Raw genomic sequence first — 24650 nt, 5'->3', positions numbered from 1 at the left:
GGCTTGCATAAGGAGAAGACCAGAATTAAACCAAAAATTTGATCTCCAATATCAAGACCCAAGAGAAGCATAAACAGGTAAAAAGGAAAAAGAAAACGTAAGGGATTCAATAGAGTGTAACAACAATGTTGCTAGCAGCTGCTGGGGGGGGGGGGTGTAAAAGACCCAACAAGACCAGCAACAAGAGCACAGAGAAGAACTGCCAGCATAGGTTCTTTGATCTGCTTTTTTAAGGAAAGCAACTTTGATGGGTTAGGTGGTTCCTTAAAAAAGCAGATCAAAGAACCTATGCTGGCAGTTCTGCTCACTTCACTTAACATCAGTTCATCTTAAGTTTTTCCAGGTTTTTCTGAAATCCACCTGCTCATCATTTCTTATAGCACAAATAGTATGCCAATACATTCATATACCACAATTTGTTCAGCCATTCCCCAACTGATGGGCATCCCCTCAATTTCCAATTCTTTGCCACCACTAAATGAGCTACTATAAATATTTTTGTACACATGGGTCCTTCTCCTTTTTCAATGATGTCTTTGGGATATAGACCTAGTGGTGGTATTGCTGGATCAAAGGGTATGCAAAAGGGTTTTATAGCCCTTTGGTCATAGTTCCAAATTGCTCTCCAGAATGGCTGGATCAGTTCACAACCCTACCAATAATGCATCAGCGTTCCAATTTTCCCACATCTTCTCCAATATTTGTCATTTTCCTTTTTTGTCATATTAGCCAATCTGATAGGTGTGAGGTGGTACCTCAGAGTTGTTTTAATTTGCATTCCTCTAATCAATAGTGATTTAGAGCATTTTTTCATATGACTGTAGACAGTTTTAATTTCTTCCTTTGAAAACTGCCTGTTCATATCCTTTGACCATTTATCAATTGGGGAATGACTTGTATTCTTATAAATTTGACTCAGTTCTCTCTATGTTTTAGAAATGAGGCCCTTACGAGAGACACTGGCTATAAAAATTGTTTCCCAGCTTTCTGCTTTCTTCCTAATTTTGGTTGCATTGACTTCACTTGTAGTATCCATATTCTTTTTTTTTTCTCTTTTTTTTTATTTAGTTTTTAGCACTGATTTTCACAAGAGTTTGAATTACAAATTTTCTCCCCATTTCTACCCTCCCCCCACTCCAAGATGGTGTATGCTCTGGTTGCCCTGTTCCCCACTCAGCCCTCCCTTCTGTCACCCCACTCCCCTCCCATCCCCTTCTCCCTTTCTTTCTTGTAGGGCAAGATAAATTTCTACGCCCCATTGCCTGTGTATCTTATTTTCTAGTTGCATGTAAAAACTTATTTTTTTTGTTTTTGAACATGTGTTTTTAAAACTTTGAGTTCCAAATTCTCTCCCCTCTTCCCTATCCACCCACCCTCCCTAAGAAGTCAAGCAATTCAACATGGGCCACATGCGTATCATTATGTGTAACCCTTCCACAATACTCATGTTGTGAAAGACTAACTATATTTTGCTCCTTCCTAACCTATCCCCCTTTATTGAATTTTCTCCCTTGGCCCTGTCCCCTTTTGAAAGTGTTTGTTTTTGATTACCTCCACCCCATCTGCCCTCCCTTCTATCATTCCCCCTTCTTTTTATCTTCTTCCTTTTTTCCTGTGGGGTAAGATACCCAAATGAGTATGTATGGTATTCCCTCCTCAGGTCAAATTTGATGAGAGCAAGATTCACTCATTCCCCTTCACCTGCCTTCTCTTCTCTTCCTACAGAACTGTAGCATCCATATTCTTAAAGGAGAAGTTAAGTGAGTTAGAGGCATTATGAAATGTAAACTAGATAATTTTAATTATATTAAAAAGCTTTTGTACAAACAAAACCACTAATGCAGTGTTAATGGAGTTGTGAATTGATCCAACCATTCTGGAGAGCGATTTGGAACTATGCCTAAAGGGCAAACAAACTGGACATACCCTCGTAACAACAATGTGACTGTGTAAGACCAATAACACTAGCGCACAGGAGGACTGTTAGCACAAGTTCTTTGATCTGCTTTTCTAAGGAAAACACTTAGTTCAGGGAAAAAAGTCAGCACCCTGAACTTCAGAGCAAATACAAACAGAAATTACAAGCAGAAATTATAAACAAAGCAAAATAACACAAATCAACAAACAAGCTTCTATCTGTCTGACCATAGCAATACATATAGTTACCAGAGAAAAAACAGCAACATCTGGGTTTTCAAAGCTGGGGTGGGGCAGCTCTGTAACAGCTACCCAGAGTCTCATCTGGTCAAATCATACTACACTCTTCCAGTGAGTGAGCCCCAAGCAAAATGCTAACCTCAAAGCATATATACCTTTTTTTCTGGGCCTAAGGGCTTCACACCTCTCATGACCTAATTAGCAAAAGGATGTAGGCCTTCCTACAAACAAAGGCAAGACTCAATCAAAGGCACTTGATTGCCTTAGTCCTGAGAAGCACTCCAAAAGAAAAAACAGTAAAAAGTCCCACTTTGCTTGCCCTTACAACCCTTTGATCCAACAATACCACTACTAGATCTGTACTCCAAAGAGATCATAAAAAAGGAGAAAGGACCTACATGTTCAAAAATATTTATAGCACCCCTTTTCATAGCAAAAACCCCTGGGAATTGGAAATCCAGAAATTCAGTTCTGGAATGGTTGAACAAGCTGTGGTATATGAATGCAATGGAATACTATTGTGCAATAAGAAATGATGAACTGGCAGATTTCAGAAAAACCTGGCAAGACTAATATAAACTGATGCAAAGTGAAAAGAGCAGAACCAAGAAAACATTGTACACAGTATCAGCACCACTGTGTGATGATCAACTGTGAATGACTGTGCTCTTCTCAGCAACACAACAATCTAAGACAAGTCCAAAGGATGCAAGAAGGAAAATGCTGTCTACATACAGATAAGGAACTGATGGACTCTAAATGCATATTTTTTTCACTTACTGTATTCTTTTTTGTGTTTTTTTTTCCTTTTGATCTGTTCTTCTTTCACAACTGTAACTAATATGGAAATGTGTTTTACATAATAGGACCTGTATAAAGTACATCAAATTGCCTACCATTTTCAGATGAAGAGGGAAGGAGAAAAATTTGGAATTTAAAATCTTGTAAAAATGAATGCTAAAAATTGTCTCGACATGTAATTGGGAAAAAAACTATTTTAAAAAAGAGCTATATTTTTGTACATCTTTAGTGAGTTTGTTTTGCTAAGAATTAAGCCCTCCCTTAATCTACCCTCCTCCTAATTTTCTCTTCACCCTTCTCCCCATTTCTTTGTTGAGTGTATTTTTATACCCAACTCTGTGTGCATGTGTGTGTGTGTGTGTGTGTGTGTGTGTGTGTATTCTTCCCTCTTGTGGTTTGTTTAGATATCTGCTTATACACCCTGATTATGTGAGATAATTTTTACTAAGCCTCCTTTGCCTTAGCCTCTTCCTGTATTTTATACTCCCCCCTTTCATTATTCTCTTAAGATCATCAAGATATAACAGAATCACTCCTAGGACCTGTCTAATTAGACCTCCTTTACGGCTCCTGTTAATGGATAGGGTTCAGAGGGGACACATGTATCCTTTGAATGTAAGCAGTTTATCCTTAATTCTTTATCACTGATGTTTACCTTCTTAAATTTGTCTTTAACTCCAGCGTTTGGACTATGTAGCCCTAATATTTCCATCAGGAATGTCTGGAAGTCCTCTATTTAATTAAAGGTCCATTTCCCCTCTGTAGGTTATACTTAGTTCTGTTGGTAAGTTATTCTTGGCTGTAAGTCCATATCCATTGCTTTTTGGAATGTGGTAGTTCAAGCTCTCTGCTCCTTTAAAGTCACAGGCACTTAACTACATGCTTCTGACTATGGCTCCCCAGTAATTGAACTCTTTCTTTCTAGATGTCTGTGGTATTTTTTTTTCTTTAACCTGGAAGCTATATAGGTTTTGGCTATGATGTTTCTGGGAGTTTTCATTTCAGGATTTCTTTCAGGAGGTGACCAGGAGATTCTTTCTATTTCCACTTTGCCCTCTGGTTCTAAGAGATCTGGGCAACTTTAATATTTCTTGAAATATGATAGCCTCTTTTTCTTTTTTTATTATAGCATTCAGGAAGTCCCAATGATTCCTGAATGTTTTCTCTTCAATCTTTTCCCAGTGAGTTATTTTTTTGCTATGAGATACCTTATATTTTCTTTTCTATCTTCAGCTTTTGACTTTGTTTTTAAAATTCTTCTTATCTCTCAGAGTCATTATCTTTCTACTTGGTCCACTCTCATTTTCAGGGAGTTTTTTTTTTCTGGGGGAAATTTTGTACCTCTAGTGCCAAGCTATTTTTTATCTTTTCAATTCTTTCTTCTATAGCTCTTTTTTCCTCCTCTAGTGCCCTCATTTCATTAATAAAAACATTTTTAACTCCTCTTTTTAAACTCTTGCTTCATTTCTTCCAGAAATTTTAGTTGAATTTGCCCCCAAGCTATATTCTTCGCTGAGGTTTTACTTGTATGTATTTCTGAGTCATTCTCTTCTGTGTTTATGTCTTGAGTATTTCTGTAACCATAACAACTTTTTATGGTGGGATTCATTTTTTTTTGTTCATTCATTCTTCCAGCCTATTTCCCAGCTTTGTACTTGATGTCAGTTAGCACTGAGCTTTGCACTGTTCAGAAGGGAAGGACTTGGCTGGTATTATTGCTGCTTTCTTGGGCGGTACTGAGTGTTGTGTTATTCTGAATCTCAGGTATAGTTTAGACTGGGGATCTGAAAGCTTTCAGTGCTCCCAAAGTGGTCTTCTGATCTAGTGTAAAGTCTGATTGCTGCCCTTCTGTAAGCTTCAGATTGGGCTAGAAGCTGGAACTGAAACTCTGTTCTGTTCCTGGGATCTAAATCACACAATCACTGCTTAGTTCTGACTTTGCTCCTCTCTAGGTATACCACCCAGGGCCCACAATTGCTCCTTATGTTGCATTGACACTCCTAGGCAAGGTACCTTCCTCAATCCACCCTGGATCTCTGATCCAGGACTGGGTAGACAAAGTTGCTAGTTGGCAGCTGTTTCTGTCTTTGTGCCCCAGTAGGAGTTGGGGGGGAGAGGTATCCCTGTATGGGTATGGTCCTGCTGCACAGCCTCTCCCTTAACTACAGGGTGTTCCTCAAGTCTGGACACATAGGCAAAAATGCATATTTTCAAGAAATGAAATGAATGAAATTTTCAACAACATTTTATTTAATTGGAACATTAACAAATAGCATCTTCAATATGATTTCCATTATTTGTGATGTGAAGGCTGATGTACTTTGCAAGATTCACGTGAACTCAATGCAATAACTCTACATTGCCGTCATTTTAGCACATTCACTCTTTATGCGTTCAATCAAGTGTGTTGCATCTGTGATTTTCATTGAGTACACCTTCTCATTTAGCATACCCCAGAAAAAGAAGTCAAGGGGGCTAAGGTCTATTAATATTCCAAATATTTCAAAATATGCATTTTTGCCTATGTGTCCAGACTTTAGGGACACCCTGTAGAATGCTTCTATGCTGACTTGGGTTGGAAAAATGACTTTTATGATTTTTTTAAAATTTCACAATCAGGACTCAGTCCAGAGCATTTTCTAGATCTGGATAAATTCTGAGGAAGAGTTAACTGAACTTCTTCCTGCTCTGCCATTCTGCTTGCACCCATCTCACAGTGTCTTGTAAGGAGTGCCAAATGTGTAGCTGTAATGAATATTCCACTTGTATCTCAGGAAAATTAGGTAGTGCAGGGAAGAAGAAGTAAGGACCATCTGAAAGCTTCCCCTGCTCAACATCGATTCAATTTTGCTTTCATTTCTTTGGTGGGAGTTGACTAGTTTGAGTGTGTGTCCCAAAGTATTATGGAAGCAACCTGCCACCTTCTAGGGGCTGATGAAAGTAATTAGAGCTATGAATTATATAAAAATATTGGTATATCTTTAAAATCAGCATTGTCTTTGGAAAGACCCTGGAAGAACCTGAGGAAGGATTTAATAAAATGATGGACTGGTGAGAAAATGCTGGTTTGAAGCTGTCAATTTACACATGCCGATCTTATAGAGCCTCTCTAAGAATGTGGGTTATATAGTTATCTTTAAAAGGTATAAGCATTGCTTCAGAAAAGATGTTAAGTACTCTTAAATTGGTCACATTCACAGAATCTTTGAGATCTAAACATTTTCTAGGATTTGGTAGTTTTCATCACATTTATTAAGAGCTATGCTGCTGCTGCTAAACTATCAAATAACTTCACTCATTCATTTATGACTGAAGCGATCCAAAAACAGAAGAGTAAGAAATGCAAAACTATCTCAAAATCTACAAAGCCATCTGGCTTTGGATTGACGGATTCAACAAATGTGAACAAGCATATCCAATCCAGCCTATCATCCTGCACAAAGACGCAAAACTGGAGAGCTTAGGAGCAGTCTAACACAAAGGGAATGAGGGTCATCAGAGACCAACTGTATTAATTAGCAGAGGTTTGATTGACAGTGATATTTGCTGCTCCATTCACAAGCTGGAGTTTTTGGCTTTGACGTATGCTGTCACTAAAAAATTCTGAGACTATCTATAAGGAGCAAAATTCCAAGTGTGGATTGATAACAATCCACTGACATTTTAATGAATGCCAAGTTGGATGTTACATGTTAGAGGTGAGCAGCAATACTACATGGCTATGATTTCAACACATACTATAGGTGCCAGGGAAGACTAATGTGGATAAGAATGTTCTGATCCGAAGGCCATGTGACAAGGAAGCTACAATACTGAAAGAAAGTTGTGAAAACTATCTGTGACACAAAGGGAGCTGGGTTACAGTCAATTTAAAGTGGATCTGGGGGCTTGGGATTTTCACTAGACACTGTGCCAGTACCATAAGTGATTTTCATTTCACTGAACCAACCATCTTTGCTTCAGTTGTCTTTTGATGACTGGCAGTGGGCAGATATTTGATGAACAACCAAGAGAAAGGATTTAAGCCAAGAAGTGAAGAAATAATGCTAAAGGACTCAAGTTCCAATTGCCTGAAGCCCTCTTACTATTAAGACAATGGAAGAAATAGGAGCTGTGCCATGCTATGATAAAACCCACAAATGATACCACTGGGTACTAACTAGAGCATATCCCATGAAAAGCACTGAATGATGACTTTGTAATATGGGTCAAGAGAGGACTCTGGAATTGTAATTATTGAGAAACAGATTTTAATGATATAAAATGAGAGTAGCTGTCACTAAAGAAGTGTGCTGATGTATGCAAGGAAAAGTATTGCCAATGTATGCTACTATTAGGAGAAAATAAGCACCAGAAAACCTTTGGAATTTGTCTGTCTTGACTTTGTCTCTGAATGGAGATAGCAAGAACATATCATATATTAGTGGGCACTGACCATTTCACTAGATATGCAAAAGCATATCCAAACAGGAATCAGAAAGTATCCATATTTGCTAAAATATTATAGGAGATGTAGTAGTCAGCATATAGATTCCCTGCCAAAATCCATTCTGTCCAAGGCAGAAACTTGGAGATCAAGTTATTAGAGGAAATGTCACCCTTGGCAAGTATCAAAAAGAACTATACCTTACTATCCAGAAGGAAATCCACAACCTGAGCATTACGGCAGCATATTGTTGAACGTATTAGGAACTCTGAGGCCAGAACAAAAATCCCAATGGAATCAACATGCAGCATTTCTAGTTCATGAATTCAATTCTACCAGTATTAACAATCCTATATTACAATTTATTTGATTATGTTTGTGAAGAGAGGAAGGAAAAGAGAAAGGAAGGAAAGAAAGGAGAGGGAAGAAGAAAGGAAAGAAGGAAGGAATTATTTCTGTCTGGCTGAAGTTCAAAATTTTAAAAAGAAAGAAAAAGTTGATTTTAAAATATAGTAGACCATCTTTCCTGCTGTTTAATAGAAACTAAGAAATTTCAGGTTAGTATTTCCATGTGAACACACATATGATATCATGTGCCTAATTGCTTTTCTTGTCCTCCTGTTGGACATGTTCACCTCACCAGTGGTAGCCTCTAGGATAAACAAATCATAACAAAGCTGAGGAGGAGCATAAATTGTATAGGCCTCCACCACTCTAGACTAAAATGGGGAGCATTAGTGCTCAGAATCACTGTTTCATTTGTTTGGTGGATGAGGTGGAGAGAAGAGTTGAAGATGACAGCAAGATTAGAAACCTGGGAGACTGGAAGGATAGTAGTGCCCTTAACAACTAGGAGAAAAATCAAGCCAAGTCTGAGCAAGATACAAGTTTACAACTTCACAACCAATAAAATGAACTGTGTGTTGAATGTTTTCAAAAAGTTATTTTCTAAATAACTGAGACGTTATTGTATAAGTGGTAAGATACAAAACTCGAAAAGCCTGGTACTATTCATCCGACTTTCAGCAAGTCACTTAACTAATTTGGCCTCATTTCCCTTCTTATATATCTGTAACAGGCTGATATGTATAGGGTGCTTTTAAGATGATCAAATGAAAGGTCTACAAGTATTATTACTTATTGCATAAAGCTAGAGGAGAACTACGAAGATTCATAAATTAGTGAATGGTTACAAAGAATATTTTTAGGGGGTGAAAGAAATAAAGCTAAACTATCATTAGAATTACTGTCCATTATTTACATCACTACCACCTCTACTATTTTGCTCAGAACCAAAGCTCTTAGAGCTTTTTCGTTTTATCTGGTAAAAGGGAATATTAAACTTATGTTATAAGACTTAGAACTGGAAAAACTTTAAGATGTCATTTAGTATAACTTTCATTTTATTTATAGATTATGAAACTAAAGTCCATTCAAAAACTAGAAAACCTAAGGCACAGAGTAGAGACAAACCTTTTAACTTCCTGTTTGCTCCACTGTCCTCTGCTCTAGGCCTACTCTTTTTTTCCATCATGATGAATTTTAAAAAGTCTAGAAACTTTCTCTTTTCATTGAAGAAAAGCAGACTTTAAGTCTGGTCTCATTGTATACATCCTCATAATGAGGAAGCATGGCCTAATGGACAGAGAGCGAGCCTTGATACCAGGAAAGATCTGAGGCCAAATCCTACTTCTGATACACCATCCTTGTGATCCTTGAAAAGTCACTTAATCTCTCAGTACTCTAGCCAATTCTTTAAGAATATAAGTTGCAGAGAAAGTGCATTGGTACAAGAAGTTTCCTCATCTGGGATTTCTCTATACCAGTGAAATCACAGATCCAGTCTTCATTCCTTCTCCCTTTGAAATATTTGAGCATTTTTACCCAAGAAGCTTAAAATGTTTGACAGAACTACCTGGGAGTATTAGGATTTACATTTTGCAGATTAGGAGATAGGCTCAAATAAGGAAAATAATTTGGTGATTACCAACGGAGAAAGCAGTGCCAAGAAAAGAACTCCGTGCTCTTCACTCAAAACTAATTTTACTCACTAGCTAATTAAAATTAGTTCTATTAATATTTCTTTTCCTGATGCAAAAAATTTTCTAAAAAATTATCATGTAGGGATAACATTTACTTTACTTGGTTAAAACCCTAGGCTGACTCTAGTCTTTAGGAAAAAAAAACCATCCTAATATCTAAGCAACTGGTTGGTGAATTGGAGGAATGAAAAGAGGAGTATTTTGTTCACATCAGTAGGGGAAGGGCAAAATGTGGCTGTTTTACATTGATGTTGGCTTCTTTCCTGTCTGGAATTGAAAAGATAGAATTTTAAAGAAAGAAACATCCCCAAGAAAGAAAAAAAAACAAAAACAACTTTATGTCCAAGCCAAGAAAAAACTTTCCAACTCTGTTCAGACACTCGACAATTCTGAGCTTCAATAGGGTGAGGCCTTACCTTTTGTTTGAGCTGGGTTACCATGGAATCCAAGAGAACTGCTTTGGCTTGTAGCTTCTTCAAAGCCATCCCAATAGAAACTTTATCAGCCAGCAAGAAACCTGATGGAAAGAAGATTAACTGATGCAATAAGAGGACAGAGTACTACAAGTCTTAGTAAGAATCTTAGGTTTTGGGGATACCCACACAGTCCCATTGCACTTTTTGGTTTCATGTATAAAATATATAACAACAGACATGAAAGAAACTGAGAGATAGGATTTATTTCTCTTCCTTAAGAAGAATGAATATCTAAATCATCCATGTCAGCGAGCTGTCCATTCTTTTCTCGAAAGTATTTTAGGGGCAATTACTTTATAATCTCCCTTAGTAACTTATTCCATTATTTAATCTCCTTGAAAGTTAAATTCTTTATAACAATTTAGATCCATAGAATGTTAAAGACACATTACATACCAAGGAATAATCTTTGTTCAAAGATGGCAGGAATCTTTTTAGATACCACTGAATATCTGGCATAATGTGTTCTAGGGCATAACAACTGTCAAAATATATACTTAACTAGAGGACTCTATTAATGTTTTCATTCAAAATGTGAATATAGTACTAAATATTAGAATTTCTATCAAAGAGAGATGATGATCTAAAAAGAGGTTTCAGCAAGAATATAAACCATCTGATAGTTCTTCTATTGCTCTAAATTTCTGCCTTAAATTTCATAGTAAGATTCATGAGATTGAATGTAACCTGTACATATGCCCACAAACATAAAAATAACTGCTGTCTACAAACAAAAGCAATTTTAAAAGCTTAGTCAAGAAAGTTTGTTTTTAAAATTAATGTTTAACTTGTATGAATATCCTTTTTCTATTTCTATTTTCTTACTCTGTTCATCGTGCTTAGACAAGATTTTTCTGACCCTAGGCTATACCTCCTTCCTCCATCATTCAAAGACCAGCTTTAAGCTCACTTTTTTTTTGAGACAAAAGTTGTATTATCTCTGCTCCAAACATTCTTCCTGTCTAAATATGAACAAAATATTTGATATTTTGAATACCTAATCATTTTAACTGCTGTTTACCTATTAATTTATTCATTTAAGTGCTTACTCTGTATAAGCTTTCATTGATGGGCCTTGAACTGCATTGTTGGAGGAAATGCCCTCATCAATGAGATCACAGATCTATTTGAATATAGAGAAGGTACTTTGCTAGGAGTTGTATCTATATCTATGATGACATATTACCCTTGAATCAATCCATCAACAAGTTTTATTAAGTGCCTACTATATGCCAGGCATTATGCTAGGTGCTGAAGATTCAAAAGCCAAATGAAAAAGCCCTGCTCGCAAGGCAAGACTTTATCAGTGGGACAAAACGTACATAAATTATCTATCTATCCGTCTATCTGTACACACACACACACACACACACACACACACACACACACACACACACACACGGCTAACTGTAATCCCTGCCATACATGTTAGGCTAATTCTTTTCCTAAAACCCAAGGAAGCTGTAGTTAAGATCTGATTGACTCAAGGGGTCACATGGATATGGCTACTTGTTTTTCTAAAGCTTCACTGGACTCAGAGGTAAAGGGGACCAATTCCGTGCTGCGTGAGTGCCATATTGCTGGGTACTGTTTCAATGCTACGGCTAAGGAAACTTCATTTTCTTAACTACTGAATGACCTATGGGGGTCTGGCTTTGTTCTAATATCTGACCTAAACTACTGAGAGTCCAGTCTGTATCAGATTCAATCTACTGTATCAGTGTAATAGGAGGAGTGTGTGTGTGAGCAGTAGCAAGAAAACCACTTTGGCTGAGAAGGGAAGTAATATATGATGAGCTTAAAAAGGAAATTAGGCCCATTTTGTGAAGGCTTTGAAACACCAAAAGAGTTTATTTTTATCTCAGAAGCAATGAGAAACCATTGAAGTTTATTGAGTAGGGAAGTAAAATGGTCAGAACTGTACTTTATGAAAATCACTAAATTAATGTTGAATGGATTGAAGAAGGAAGAAATCAGAGGCAAAGATAATAATTAAGAAGTTACTGCAAAAGTCCAGGGGAGAGGAGTATGAGGATGGGGGAGAGATAGAGTTCTGTTTCAGACATGCTGAATATGAAACGTCTATGGGACAACCAGTTTAAAATTAAAATGGAGCCCTTACCCTATAGAATCCCACAGAGCCCAAAAATGTTGGGTATCCTTGAAAGTTAAATAAATGTGAAATAAATATGACTGAAAGCAATCAATGAATTATTCCTATTTAATGAAAACCTACTATAAGTTCCCTCTACAAAATGATTACTTTGACACCTTATGGAGGTATGGAGGAGATTTTGGATTCACAAGATCACAGATCCAGAGTTGGCCATCTCTCGAATACCTAGCCCCCTTATCCTATCACCCATTATGCCCAGCTAAACCATTTGCGGTCTTCACTCTTACACACATGCTTCTGAACAAAGGTGGAGAAAATCACAACCATTCTAATTGGGTCCCCTACAAATTTCTAGGCAATCTTACTATACAACCCTTATCAATTTACTATCCCAATCTCCACAGTGGTTTTTTCCAAACTTTTGCATCTCTCCTTAAACCTCCCATGATACTCCCTCCCCCACCCTCTCAGTTGAGAATCTTGCCTCATATTTCACAGAATCCATTTGCCATGAGCTCTCTTCTCCCCTCTTTCTCATCTCCTATCACTCAGATAATTTCTGCCTTGATCTCCTCCTTCCGCCCTATCTCACTTGATGAAATGGCCTTAGTCTCTACCAAAGCTAACTCCTCTACTTGTTCAAGTGATCCCCAAGTGACCCCCAACAGACTGCTCCCTCTATTATGCCCTTTCTTTCACTTGTTTTCAATCTCTCTCTCTCTCTCTTTCCTGGCTCATTTCCTATTGACTCCACACATGCCCATGTCTCCCCCACCCTGAAAACACCCTCATTTGATCCTTTTATCCCTGCTAGTGTGCTCTAACTCTTCTGCCTTTTATACTGAAACTCTTTGAGAAGGCTTTCTACAACAGGTGCCTCCATTCTCTCTCCTTAACCCTTTACAATCTGACTTCCATTCTTATCATTCCATGGACACTGCTCTCTCCAAAGTTATTAATGATCTCTTTTCTCAATCTTCATTCTCCTTGACCACTCTATAGCTCTCACACTGTGAGCTCTATGAAGGCAGGTGCTTTTTTTTTTTTTTGCTCCTTTTTGTTTCGCTGCTGCTTAGCATAGTGCCCAACGCATTTAAAATAATTTTTTTTGGAAGGGGGAAGGCAGAGCAATTGGGGTTAAGTGACTTGCCCGAGGTCACACAGCTAGTAAGTGTGTCAAGTGTCTGAGGTTAGATCTGAACTCAGGTCCTCCTGACTCTAGGGCCGGTGCTCTACTCACTGCACCACCTAGCTGCCCCATGCCTAACACATTTAATAACTGTTTACTGATTGACTGATCTAGTGCTAGTCCATTTTAGAGATGAGAAAACTGAGGATAAACTGATTTGCCTAAGGTCACAGGGGTGGTAAGTCATCAGAGGTAGGATCTGAACATAGATCCCCTCGACTCTAAAGTCAATACTCTTTCTACTGAACACACCGCCTCCCTCATTCCTGAGAGTTATGCTAGTAAAATGCAAGCTCTGGTCAGTTCTACCAAGCTAGAAAAGCTTCAAATACAGAACCAGTGGCAAAATACATCTGTCTGCGCATCAGTTTAGTAAAGACAGGATCACCACCAGAAGGGTTGTAACCAGGTGATGAATGTTTTTGGCTGCAGAAAGCCAACTACAAAAACAAAACAAGGTCCTCTGTCTGTTGTAACGCTGTTAGCTTTGGCAGGGAAGGTGGCACAGTGCCTGAAAAGTGTGCACAGAGCAGCAAGGAGTACAGTTCTGAACATCTATAAACTTAATGTAATTGTTAGCACCTAAAGGTCAATCTGGGACTAACAATGAATAGACAAATAGCCCAAGGATTCGGTGATATTTATACTGACATTTTTGCTATAAATAAATGAAACAAGAAGACCTGTATGACTGGAAAAGAAGTGAGATGGTCATGTAGTGAGAATGCAAGAGAAGAGATAGACAGACTTACACTAATATTCCTAAGTTACTATCTGAACCAAAGGAAGGGACATTAGGGAGATCCTTTCTGGGGATTTATAGAAGACACAGAAAACACACATACACACACACACAAACATGCATGCACAAACACATGCACAAGTACACATACTACACATGACAAGAGGGTCTGGAGGGGTTTCTTCAGTGAAGGGAGTACTCCTACAAGGAAAATCATGGACCTAACAAAATATGATGGGATTCAATACTGTGAGTTTGGTGTAACTCAAACTCTAATTCTTTTTTTTTTTTCCAAAATGAATACCAATATCTACAGTGTACTCATGCTTCTTTATTATTTACTTCCACCTATTTTTCTTACTACTCAAAGCATATTCCCTGGAACTAAAACTTAGCCTAAAAGCCCTTGCCTTGGGATTATTTTCTGCCAGAAGGTCATCATCCTCTGAAGCAACTGTGCAAAAGAATGTAAACCTCATCTACATGACTCTGAAACTCACAAGGTATGAATCTTTCTTTTTTATTTCTTTAAACTTACCAGAAACTAATATGTCTGGTGTAGCCTCTGGATCACAGGGTACTGCATTTAGGATCTTCTTTCCAGTGCTGGTAAAAGAGGGGACTTGGTCATTTAGAGCCTCCATTTCCTTCCTCATGTGCGCAATTGCAGTACGCAAGTTTGTATTTTGTTCCTGCAGCTTCTGAATCTCACTGGATGGAAAACCTTTACTTCCATTTATTCTATGATCTGTGAGGAGCACCTATGGAATAAATAAACAAGTTTTTGCAAAGAACCCTCCCATATCCCGAAAAATATGAAGAGATCCCTTTTTCTCCTACTTAGTTCTTAAAAAAACACATTATTTAGCTGAACTAAGGAATAATAAATCATACAACAACATGGGCTTACAGAATACAGGTTCCTGATAAAAGTGAGATCATATATGTAAAATCCTTCACGAACCTAAAGTGCTACAAAAATGTAAGCTAAAAAACATAAAAAATTTAACTACTGATTGGTTTGTACAAGTTAGGAGACACCTAGTTGCCCCTTCCACATCTTTTTCTACTTCAACTGTCTGAGATAGGGGCTAAATACATAATCGAGATCTAAGGTAGATCTGGGTTGCCGCTGCTTCCAGACATGGTGAGATGTTCTTGCACCTAAAATCTCATTTCCAAGTGGGAGCCCTGAGATCACCCCCTCTGGCCCCAGGTCAGGTTGGCCATACTGCTTTGATATCTGATTCTCTGGACAAACAGGGTAAACCTTTGTCTAAGCCCCAAAGAGTCTTCCCCTAGACTAAAGAGAATCATGAATTGATTTTAAAGTTACATCCTTCAGAGCCTGGAGAGCACTGTACACAGGGACACCAACACTGTACAATGATCAACTGTGCATGTTTCAGCCATTCTCAGCAATACAAAGATCTAAGACAATACTGAAAGTCTTATGATGAAAAATGTTATCCACCTCCAGAGAAAAAAAGTGCTGGAATCTGAATTGAAGCCTCCTAGTTACTTCATTTGGGGGGTTTTTCTTTTCTTTCAGTCTGTGTTTTCTTTCACGACATGACTAATATGGAAATATGTTTTGCATGATTGCCATATATAACCTATATCAACTTGCTTGCCTTCTCAAAGAGGAAGGATGAGAGGGAGGGTCAGAGAAAGTTCTAAACACAAAAATTTTAAAAGGAATGTTAAAAATTATTTTCACACGTAATCAAAAATATTTAAAAAATAAAGTCCCATCTGCTACAGAAAAAAATTATATCCTTAGTTTTTCCTCAAATTCTTTATGGCTCCAAGTTCGTGTGTGTGTGTGAGAGAGAGACAGAGAGACACAGAGAGAGAAAGAGAGAGAGAGAGAGAGAGAGAGAGAGAGAGAGAGAGAGAGAGTGACTTATTCCCCAACCCTTCTTCCCCAATTTTTTGTCCTGCTCAATTTGCCTACAGTATATTCTGCTAGATTTGTTTCACCCTGCCATGTAGCTCTGTGGTATCACCTGTTATTTGTCAGTCATATTGCTTAATTCCCCAGCTGCCATGTGGTCTCAATACTAGGTGTTATGTTTGCCCAGAACCTGTCCACATCACATCAGTTCTCTCGAATATCATCATTTTTCTTCCTCCTTCTAAGGCTCCTTTGAAATGCCACTTGTCTAAACCTATATTTCAAGGCCCAGTTCCAGTGACATTTCTATCATAAAGTTTTCCTTCATATTTTTCAACTGTATGTATCTCTGTCTTTTGGACTTCCACAGCATCTAGGAGGAAGACCCTGTAAGTGTAAGGAGTTTGCTTTCCAGGATCCATGACCATAACAATCTCTTGTTCCCAGGTGGATATGGGTTCTATCATTCAAAATATCTCCTCCACAACCCATGTAGATTGTAGGGGCCAGGTGTCGCCTGTTTAGATTGTAAAGGTCAGGACCCTGGAGGGGCGGAGTGTAAGTATAAAGCAGGTGGGCACTTAACAGTGAGTGGGGAATCTTTAGGCTGAAATGCATAAGCTAGGATGATGTATGTGCCTTGATTGGCCCCGATTGAGGCTTGGGGGGAATCTGTGTTTGCCTCAACTGGCCCCCATTGGGGCTTGAGGGTATTTAGGGGAATGCACAAGTTCTGCCTGTCTTGATTGACCCCACAGAGAAGTAGGGGGAGGTGCCCCCCTTCTTGCTGGCCCCTGTGAGAAGGGCGATTAGGGAATGCTGTAGGAGTTGATACTCAGCAACCCTTCTGAGAAGGTTAGATAGAATAAAGTCTGCATTGTTTAATTAAAGCAGGATTGTTAACCCCATTGAAGCTGTCTTTCCTTTATAAAAGTAGATCAAAGAACTTGTGCTAGCAGGCCATCTTGGGTGTACTAGGGTGCTTGCTAATACAGACTTTCATCATTTAATGCCTGGGTTATTGCAACAGCCTGCTGGCTGGCCACAAGTCTCTCCCCACTCCAGTCCATCCTTCAGATTTAATTGTCAAATTAATCTTCTTAAAGTACTGGTATGACCATCACACACACAATTCAATAGACTCCAGTGGCTCGCTATCACTTCTAGGATTAAATAGAAAATTTTCTATTTGGCATTCAAAACCCCTCATAACCTAGTTTCTTTTCCCCCCACCCCTCTTTCTAGTCTTCTTACACCTTACTCTGCTCCTCCTCCCATCTCCCTTATCCCCTCCAAATCTGTATACCAGATATGACACTGGTCTCTTTGTTGCTCCTTGCACAAGATACTCAAAGTTCCAACTCCAGGCATTTTCACTACCTGTCCCCATGCCAGGAATGTCCTCTTTATTGGCTTCCCTGGCTTCCTTCAAGTCCTACCTAAATATCTCATCTTCTATAGAAAGTCCTTCCCCAACTCCTTTAATTCTAGTGCCTTCTCTCTGTTAATTATCTCCAACTTATCCTGTATATATTTGGTTTTACATAGTTACTTTCATGTTCTCTCCCTCATCAGTCTGAGCTTCTCGAGGGCAAAGACTGTCTTTTGCCCTTCTTTGTATCCTGGTGCTTATCATAGTGCCAGGAACATAGTAGGTCGTTGTTGTTATTGTTTAGTTGTATCTGACTCTTTGTGATCCCATTTGGGGTTTTCTTGGCAAAGACACTGGAGTGGTTTGCCATTTCCTTCTCCAGCTCATTTTACAGATGAGGAAACTGAGGCAAACAGGGTGAAGTGATTTGCCCAGGGTCACACAGCTAATAAGCCTCTGAGGCCAGATATAAACTCAGGAAGGAGAGTCTTTCTGACTCCAGTCCGGGCACTCTATACACTGTGCCACCTCAGGTGTTTAGTAAAAGTTTACTGACTGACTTGGAAACTCAATTTCAAGGGGTTCAGGAGAAAGCCAATGTTGATGAATTATAAGCTGCTCTCAGGTTCTTAGCTTAATGTATTTAACTTTAGGAGACTGTCTGGAATCTCCCTACAGTACCTACAGAGGAAGAGCCTGTCTTCTAGCAAAGACTGATTTGTTTGTTTTCCCTCATGCTGCCTATCCAGAATGGACTTGACCTATCAGTTTTTTCAACTTTCTTTCATGTACCTTCTTTCCTTCAACCCAGTAAACATTTATTACAGTTCTACTATATAGAAAGCACTATGAAAGACACTAAGGACACAAAAATGAAAAATAACAGTCTCAGTTATCAATAAACTTATAGCTCAATAGAGGGGATAAGACATATAAAAATGAATTTTCTACAAGGTAAAATGTGGCAAATGTAAAGGCAACCTCTAGACTAAGTACTGTAAGAAATATCAGGAATGAGAGCTTATAACATCAAATAAGAACAGAAAAATATAGTTCAACAGATCTGCAATTTCATCAGAGTGGATATTTCTACTAGTGGCATCCTTGGTTGCCCTTTATGAAAAATGTATAAAAGGAATGGGAAATGATTATGACTTATAGTTCATGAGAGTTTTTCAAATAAGGTCTGAAGGAGTGGAGCTTAACATTTTCAGAACTGGGTGACATTTTCTCTGCTTTCCTGAAGATACCATCAGTAAGTGCTATTCCTAGTATTTTGACTTTTGCAGTAAGTCACCACTGATTCTCTTGCCCCTATTCCCTCTTTCGGTCACTGGTTCCTAGCCTTGTCTTATATCCCAGTCAAAGTGAACTGATTCTAAGAGTCTCCATCAGCTTCTTTTTAATAGGTATGGGTAAGAAATTTGGTAGTTAAAGAGAGGTGAGCTGCCTGATAGTGGCACAAAGGTAATGATCAAGGTATAGGTATAATTGATCAAGGTAAGGAACTTATATCTATAAATTTAATGAACAAGAATTTATTTTCTTTCCTCATCTCTCCATCTCCCCTCTCTCCCCTCCCCTCCCCCCTTTAATGGAAGAAAAAGAAAAAAAAATCCTTACGCAAAAATGTATAGTAAAGAGCATTCTGGTTGATTTCTGCCCCGAGTCTCTCTCCCCTTCACTCCATCCACCAATCAGTTGTCAAACTGATCTTCCTAAACACAGGTATGATCATGTCACCCTCCCCTCCCCATTCAATAGACTCCAGTAGCTCCCTATCACCTCTAGGATAAAATCTTCTGTTTAGCTTTTAAAGTCTTTTATAACCTTACTCTTCCTAGTTTTCTTACACTTTACTCCCCATCCACTGTGATCTAGTGGCAATGTTCTCAACTTTGCATTTTCATTGTCTGATCCTCACGCCTGAAATGCTCTGCCTCTTCATCCCCACTTCTGGGCTTCCCTTGCTTTCTTTACATCCCAGCTAAAATCTCGTCTTCTACTAGAAGACTTGTGTAATCCCCCTTAATGCTAGTGCCTTCCCTCTGTTGTTTATCCCCAATTTACCTTGTTTGTTTGTATGTAGTTGTTTACATGCTGTCTCCCTCATTAGACTGTGAGCAGCGGCTGTTTTTTGCCTTTGTTTGTAACCCTAGCTCTTAGGGCCTAGCATATAGTAACAGATGCTTAATAAATACTTATTGACTAAACCTTTCTGTGACCTTGGGGAAGTCACTTATAACCTCTGTGAGCTCTAGTCCTTAATCTATAAAATGAAGGTGTTGAATAATCAGGCCTGGGCCTGGTCTCAGTAACTTTTCAGATCAAGTAATGTCAGTTAGATACCTTTTATCTCTAGGATAAAATATACATTCCTCTGTTTAACATTAAAATTCCTTCGCAGTCTAGCTCCAACCTATCATTCTAGAATGATTTCCCATTGCTCTTTCTCATGCCCATTATATTCCAGGTAAAGTGACCCATGACATTCCATCTCCAGTGCCTTGGCCTAGGATGTTCTCCCTCCTCAGACAAGCCTTTTGGCATCCCTGGGTCTCTTTAATATTCAGCTCAAATGCCTTTTACAAGAGGCTTTTCCTGATTTCCTCATTGTTCAGTACTCCCTCCTCCCCGCTCCAACATTACTTGGTATTTACTTTGTATATCTATATATCTATGTATATCTTTGCATCTATGCACAGGTTATTCCCCTCAATAGAATATATACTCCTTGTGGGCAGGGGTTCTTTGACTTTAGTCTTTGTAACTTTAATGTCTAATACGACATGTATTAGGCATTTAATAAATGCCTTTTGACTGAATATTGAATATTTTCCCCTGGTTAATTTCGTTTTTTAAATTATTAATCATATACTTGTCATCAATGAAAAAAATCTAACTTATTTTACAGAATAAATGTATTTAATTTCAAAGTATAAAATATCACAAATATTCTCTTTCTTCCTGCCAGTCTCCAGCTACCAAGAATTCTTTGGTTGTCCATTTATTCTCACTCATTTTTCTTTTTAGATGATGATAGTGTATACTCTATTCTTTTAATTTTGCTTTTTTTCTAAACATCATTTATGAATATAAATTACTTAAACATTTCACAGAATCACAAAATCTCAGTTGGAAGCAAACTTAAGAGATTATCTAGTCCAATTTCAACATGAAAAATAACCATATATCCTTTGTAATAATAATAATACTAAAAACATATATTGTCTTTATTATGTATAAGGCATTTTTCATGTGGTTATGAACACTTTGTAGTTCTTCTTTGGCGAGTCGTTTGTTAATATCCTTTGACTATTTATCTATAGAGCAATACTATTAGTCTTATATGTATTTATTGTTTATATATCAAACTCTTATCTGAGAAATCTGATTTTTTTTCTTCCCTCAGACCACTTCCCTTCTGATTCTATGTACATTAATGTGTTCTGTGCACAGGCTTTTCAATTTTGAATAATCAGTTAACTATTTTATCTTTTGTAATTGCCTCTAGGGACAGCTATGTGGCACAGTGGACAGAGTGCCAGGCCTGGAGTTAGGGAGATAAGTCTTCCTGAATTCAAATCTGGCTCAGCCACTTACCAGCCAAGTCATCCTAAGCAAGTCACTTAATCCTGTTTGCCTCAGTTTCCTCATTTGTAAAATGAGCTGGAGAAGGAAATGGCAAACTACTTCAGTATCTTTGCCAAGAAAACTCCAAATGAAGTCATGAAGAATGGGACATTACTAAAAATGACTGAATAACAACAAAATTGCCTCTATCTCTTGTCTGATTAAGAAGACATCTCTTGCCCACAACTGTGAGAGCTCTATGATGTGTTTCTGTTCTAATTTTGTTATAATGTGATCTTTACTATTAAGGTCACATATTCATGAATATGGTATGAGGTGTTGGTCTAAGACTAATCCCTGCCAGACTGAAAACTGAAAAACTGCCAGACAGAAAACTTTCTAGTTTTCCCAAAAGTCTTTATCAAATAGGTAGTTCTGGGGCAGCTAGGTGGTGCAGTGAATTGAGCACTGGTCCTAGAGTCAGGAGGACCTGAGTCCAAATCCAGCCTCAGACACTTGACACTAGCTGTGTGACCTTGGGCAAATCACTTAACCCCAACTGCCTTTCCTTTTCCCCTCAAAAAAAAAAACCCAAATAGGTAGTTTTTCCCCTAGGCTATTTATGTTTTCCACTTTATTAAACATTGGGTAACTGAGTTCTATTGTTTCTGAATCTCCCTTGTCTAGGCTGTTCTACTGATCTATCTTTAATCAATACCAGATGATTTTGATGACCATTATTTTATACTACAGTTTGAAGTCTAGAAGTGGTATTTTCCCTCCTTTCCTACTTCTTTTCATTATTTTCTTTGATATTCTAGATTTTTTGCTTTCCCAAATGAATTATTATTTTATCAAGTTCTGCAAAATATTCCCTTGGTAATTTGATTGATATAGCAATAAAAGTGTAAATTAATTTTGGTAGTATTGTCATTTTTATTACATTGACAAAGCTTAGCCATGGGCACTGATTATTTATCCAGTTACTTAGGTTTTTATTTCTTTAAGGAGTACTTTGTAACTGAATCTATATAAGTTTTTTGTGTACTTTGGGAGGTTAATCCCCAGACAATCTATGTATTTGATAGTTATCTGGAATAGAATTTCCCTCTCTATTATTGCTTCTTGTGTTCTGTTATTCTTATATAGAAATGCTATTGACTTTTAAGGATTTATTTTGTAGTCTGCAACTTTGTTGAAGCTACTGTCTCAGTATTTTTGATGATTCCCTTGGGTTTTCCAAGTAAACCATCATATCACCAGCAAACAGGGATAGTTTTATTTTCTCTTTACCTATCATTATTCCTTTCTCTTGTCTTATTGCTATTGCTAGCATTTGAAGAACTAGATAAAATAATAGTGGGGAAAGTAGGCATCCTTGCTTCACTCTTGTATTTACTGGAAAAGGTTATAACATAATCTCATATACTGGAAAAGGTATAAATTCTTGTTTGTTTTTGGGTTTATATAAATGCTTTTTATATTTAAAATGTTTCCTTTTGGTTTATACTTTGTAGATTTCTTTTTAGCATAAAAGTGTTGTCCAAAGCTTTTTCTGTATCTGTTGAGATGATCATGTGGTTTTAGGTGTCTTGGTTTATAATATGATTAATTATGTTGATTGTTTTCCTAATGTTGAACCATCCTTGCATCCCTGGTATAAACCCCACTTAATCACAATGAATGATTTCTTAAATATCTAAACTGCTGAGGTATATTTAATATAATTTTGCTTAAAAGTTTTGAGTTTATTAATGATATTAATCTATAATATTATTTCTATGTTTTATCTTTTATCTCTTCCTAGTTTAGGCATTTAGGACTACATTTGTCTTATAAAAGGATATTAGCATGGTACTTTCTCAATTTATCAAGTATAGGCACTAACTATTCTTTAAAAGTTTAATAGAATTCTCCTGTGAATCTTTCAAGATTAGGAGTCTTTTCCATTGGTAATTCCTTTATAGCTAGATATACTTATCTTTCTGATATTTTTATTAAGTTTTTTTCCTCTAATAATCAACTTTTAGTTTTATTTATCATTTCTATATTTTTTGTTTTGTATTACCTATTTTCCTTCTAGTTTTTAATATCTCCATTATGCTTATTTGAGATTTGTTTATATATTGATTTTCTAATTTTTAAAATGCACATTGAGTTCACTAATACCCTCATTTTCTATATTGTTAAAATATATTTGTAAGTATTTGATTTCCCCCTGAAGACTACTTTAAATTCACCCCAGAAATTTTGGTATGTTGTTTCATCATTATCATTTTCCTTTACATAGTTATTAACTGTTTCTATGATTTGTTCTTTGGCCCACTCATTATTTAAAATTTCATTGTTAAGTCTCCATTTGGTTCTGTATCTTTTGTCTGTGATCCTGCAACCAATTTCTATTTTTATCTTTAACATTTTCATCAACTAAAGAGAGCAAGAACAAGTTAAAGAATTAGGCATGTGACTAAAAAAAACTAGAAAGCAAACACATTATTTTAGACCTAATTTAACATCAGAATAGAAATTCTGAAAACCAAAGAAGATTTAACAAAATTGAAAATTAAAAAAACAATAAATAAAACTAGAGCTAGTTAAAAAAAAGACCAATTGGTAGCTAATTTGATTTTAAAAGCCAAAGAGGAAAACCAATACTAGTATCTGAAATAAAAAGATGAATTCACAAATAAGAAAAAATGAAATTACTGGAGACCATTTTTCTCCATTATATACCAACATAAATGAAATAGAAAAATATTTACAAAAATATAAAATGCCTAATTTAAGAAAACAAGGACTAAAAGATCAACCCTCCCCGTAGCATAGTACAGGGCTTCCTGCAACAGGGATTAGTTTTCTCCAATAGGCAACCAAACTCTCTCTGGGACTTGACTGGCCCCTCTCTCACCTGACCCAGCTTTTTGTTCACCTAACGACATTTAAAAAGTCTCATTCACTCAGAGTAGGGGCCCCTCCAATTTAACAGATTTCAGAAGACCAGGTGAGTCACCATATTCTTTACCAGAATTTAAGTGTCATAGTGTCCTTTTTGCAGATTCTTACTGTGTTTGGACAAAGTAAGCCTCCTTTATTAAACCATTCAACAATTTACAAATGCCTTAATCTGTCTCTACATCAAACATGAACAGGGTCCTGACGTTAACAGTACTTCTAACATGAAAAGAACACTGATACAAAAATTTTAAATATTAGCAAAAAGATTCTGCAACTTACTTTTTAACCTGGTTGGATTTATACCAGAACACATATGTGGTTCAATAATTTAAAATTACAAACAAAAAATAGACCATACTAATAGTTAACAATAATAACAAAAGTCATAGGAGTATGGACAACAGATGCAGAAAAAAGCTTTTGGGGGCAGCTAGGTGGCGCCATGAGTAGAGCACCAGCCCTGGAGTCAGGAAGACCTGAATTTAAATACGGCCTTGGACACTTGACACACTTACTAGCTGTATGACCTTGGGCAAGTCACTTAACCCCAACTGCCCTGCCTTCTCCCCCCCCCCCAAAAGCTTTTGATAAGATACAGCATCTGTTCCTGTTAAAAACACTAGAAAACAGAAAAATCAACAGATATTCCCTTAACATAAGAAGTATCTACGTAAAAAGGAGAGCCAGCATTATATGTAATGTGTACCAAATAGATGACTTTCTAATAGACTGGGGTAAAGCAAGGATATCTATTATCATCAATACTAATATACTGGTAAAGTAGTAAAACTAATAGCTATTTCAACAAGAAAAAAAGAAACTGAATAAGCACAGAAAAAGGGAAAACAAAATTATGGCTTTTTGTAGATGATATGATGGTTCCCTTAAGAGAACCCTAGAGAAT

The 24650-nt window shown here is 37.2% G+C and overlaps 1 protein-coding gene across 1 annotated transcript in view; it reads right to left on the bottom strand.

Moving 5' to 3' along the window:
- Positions 1 to 24650, bottom strand: part of CCDC57 (coiled-coil domain containing 57) — a 312170-nt gene that overhangs the window by 142145 nt on the left and 145375 nt on the right. Inside the window, exons 11-12 of the mRNA XM_036754111.1 lie at positions 14488 to 14710; positions 9843 to 9943 (exon numbers count right to left, since the gene is read on the bottom strand). Of these exons, the coding sequence (XP_036610006.1) occupies positions 9843 to 9943; positions 14488 to 14710 (324 nt within the window). The remainder of the gene's footprint in view (positions 1 to 9842; positions 9944 to 14487; positions 14711 to 24650) is intronic.

This window comes from Trichosurus vulpecula, chromosome 4 (assembly GCF_011100635.1).
Source record: "Trichosurus vulpecula isolate mTriVul1 chromosome 4, mTriVul1.pri, whole genome shotgun sequence".
Classification (NCBI taxonomy): Eukaryota; Metazoa; Chordata; class Mammalia; order Diprotodontia; family Phalangeridae; genus Trichosurus; species Trichosurus vulpecula.
Note: the sequence above shows the minus strand (reverse complement) of the source record. Positions and strands in the feature narration are given on the sequence as shown.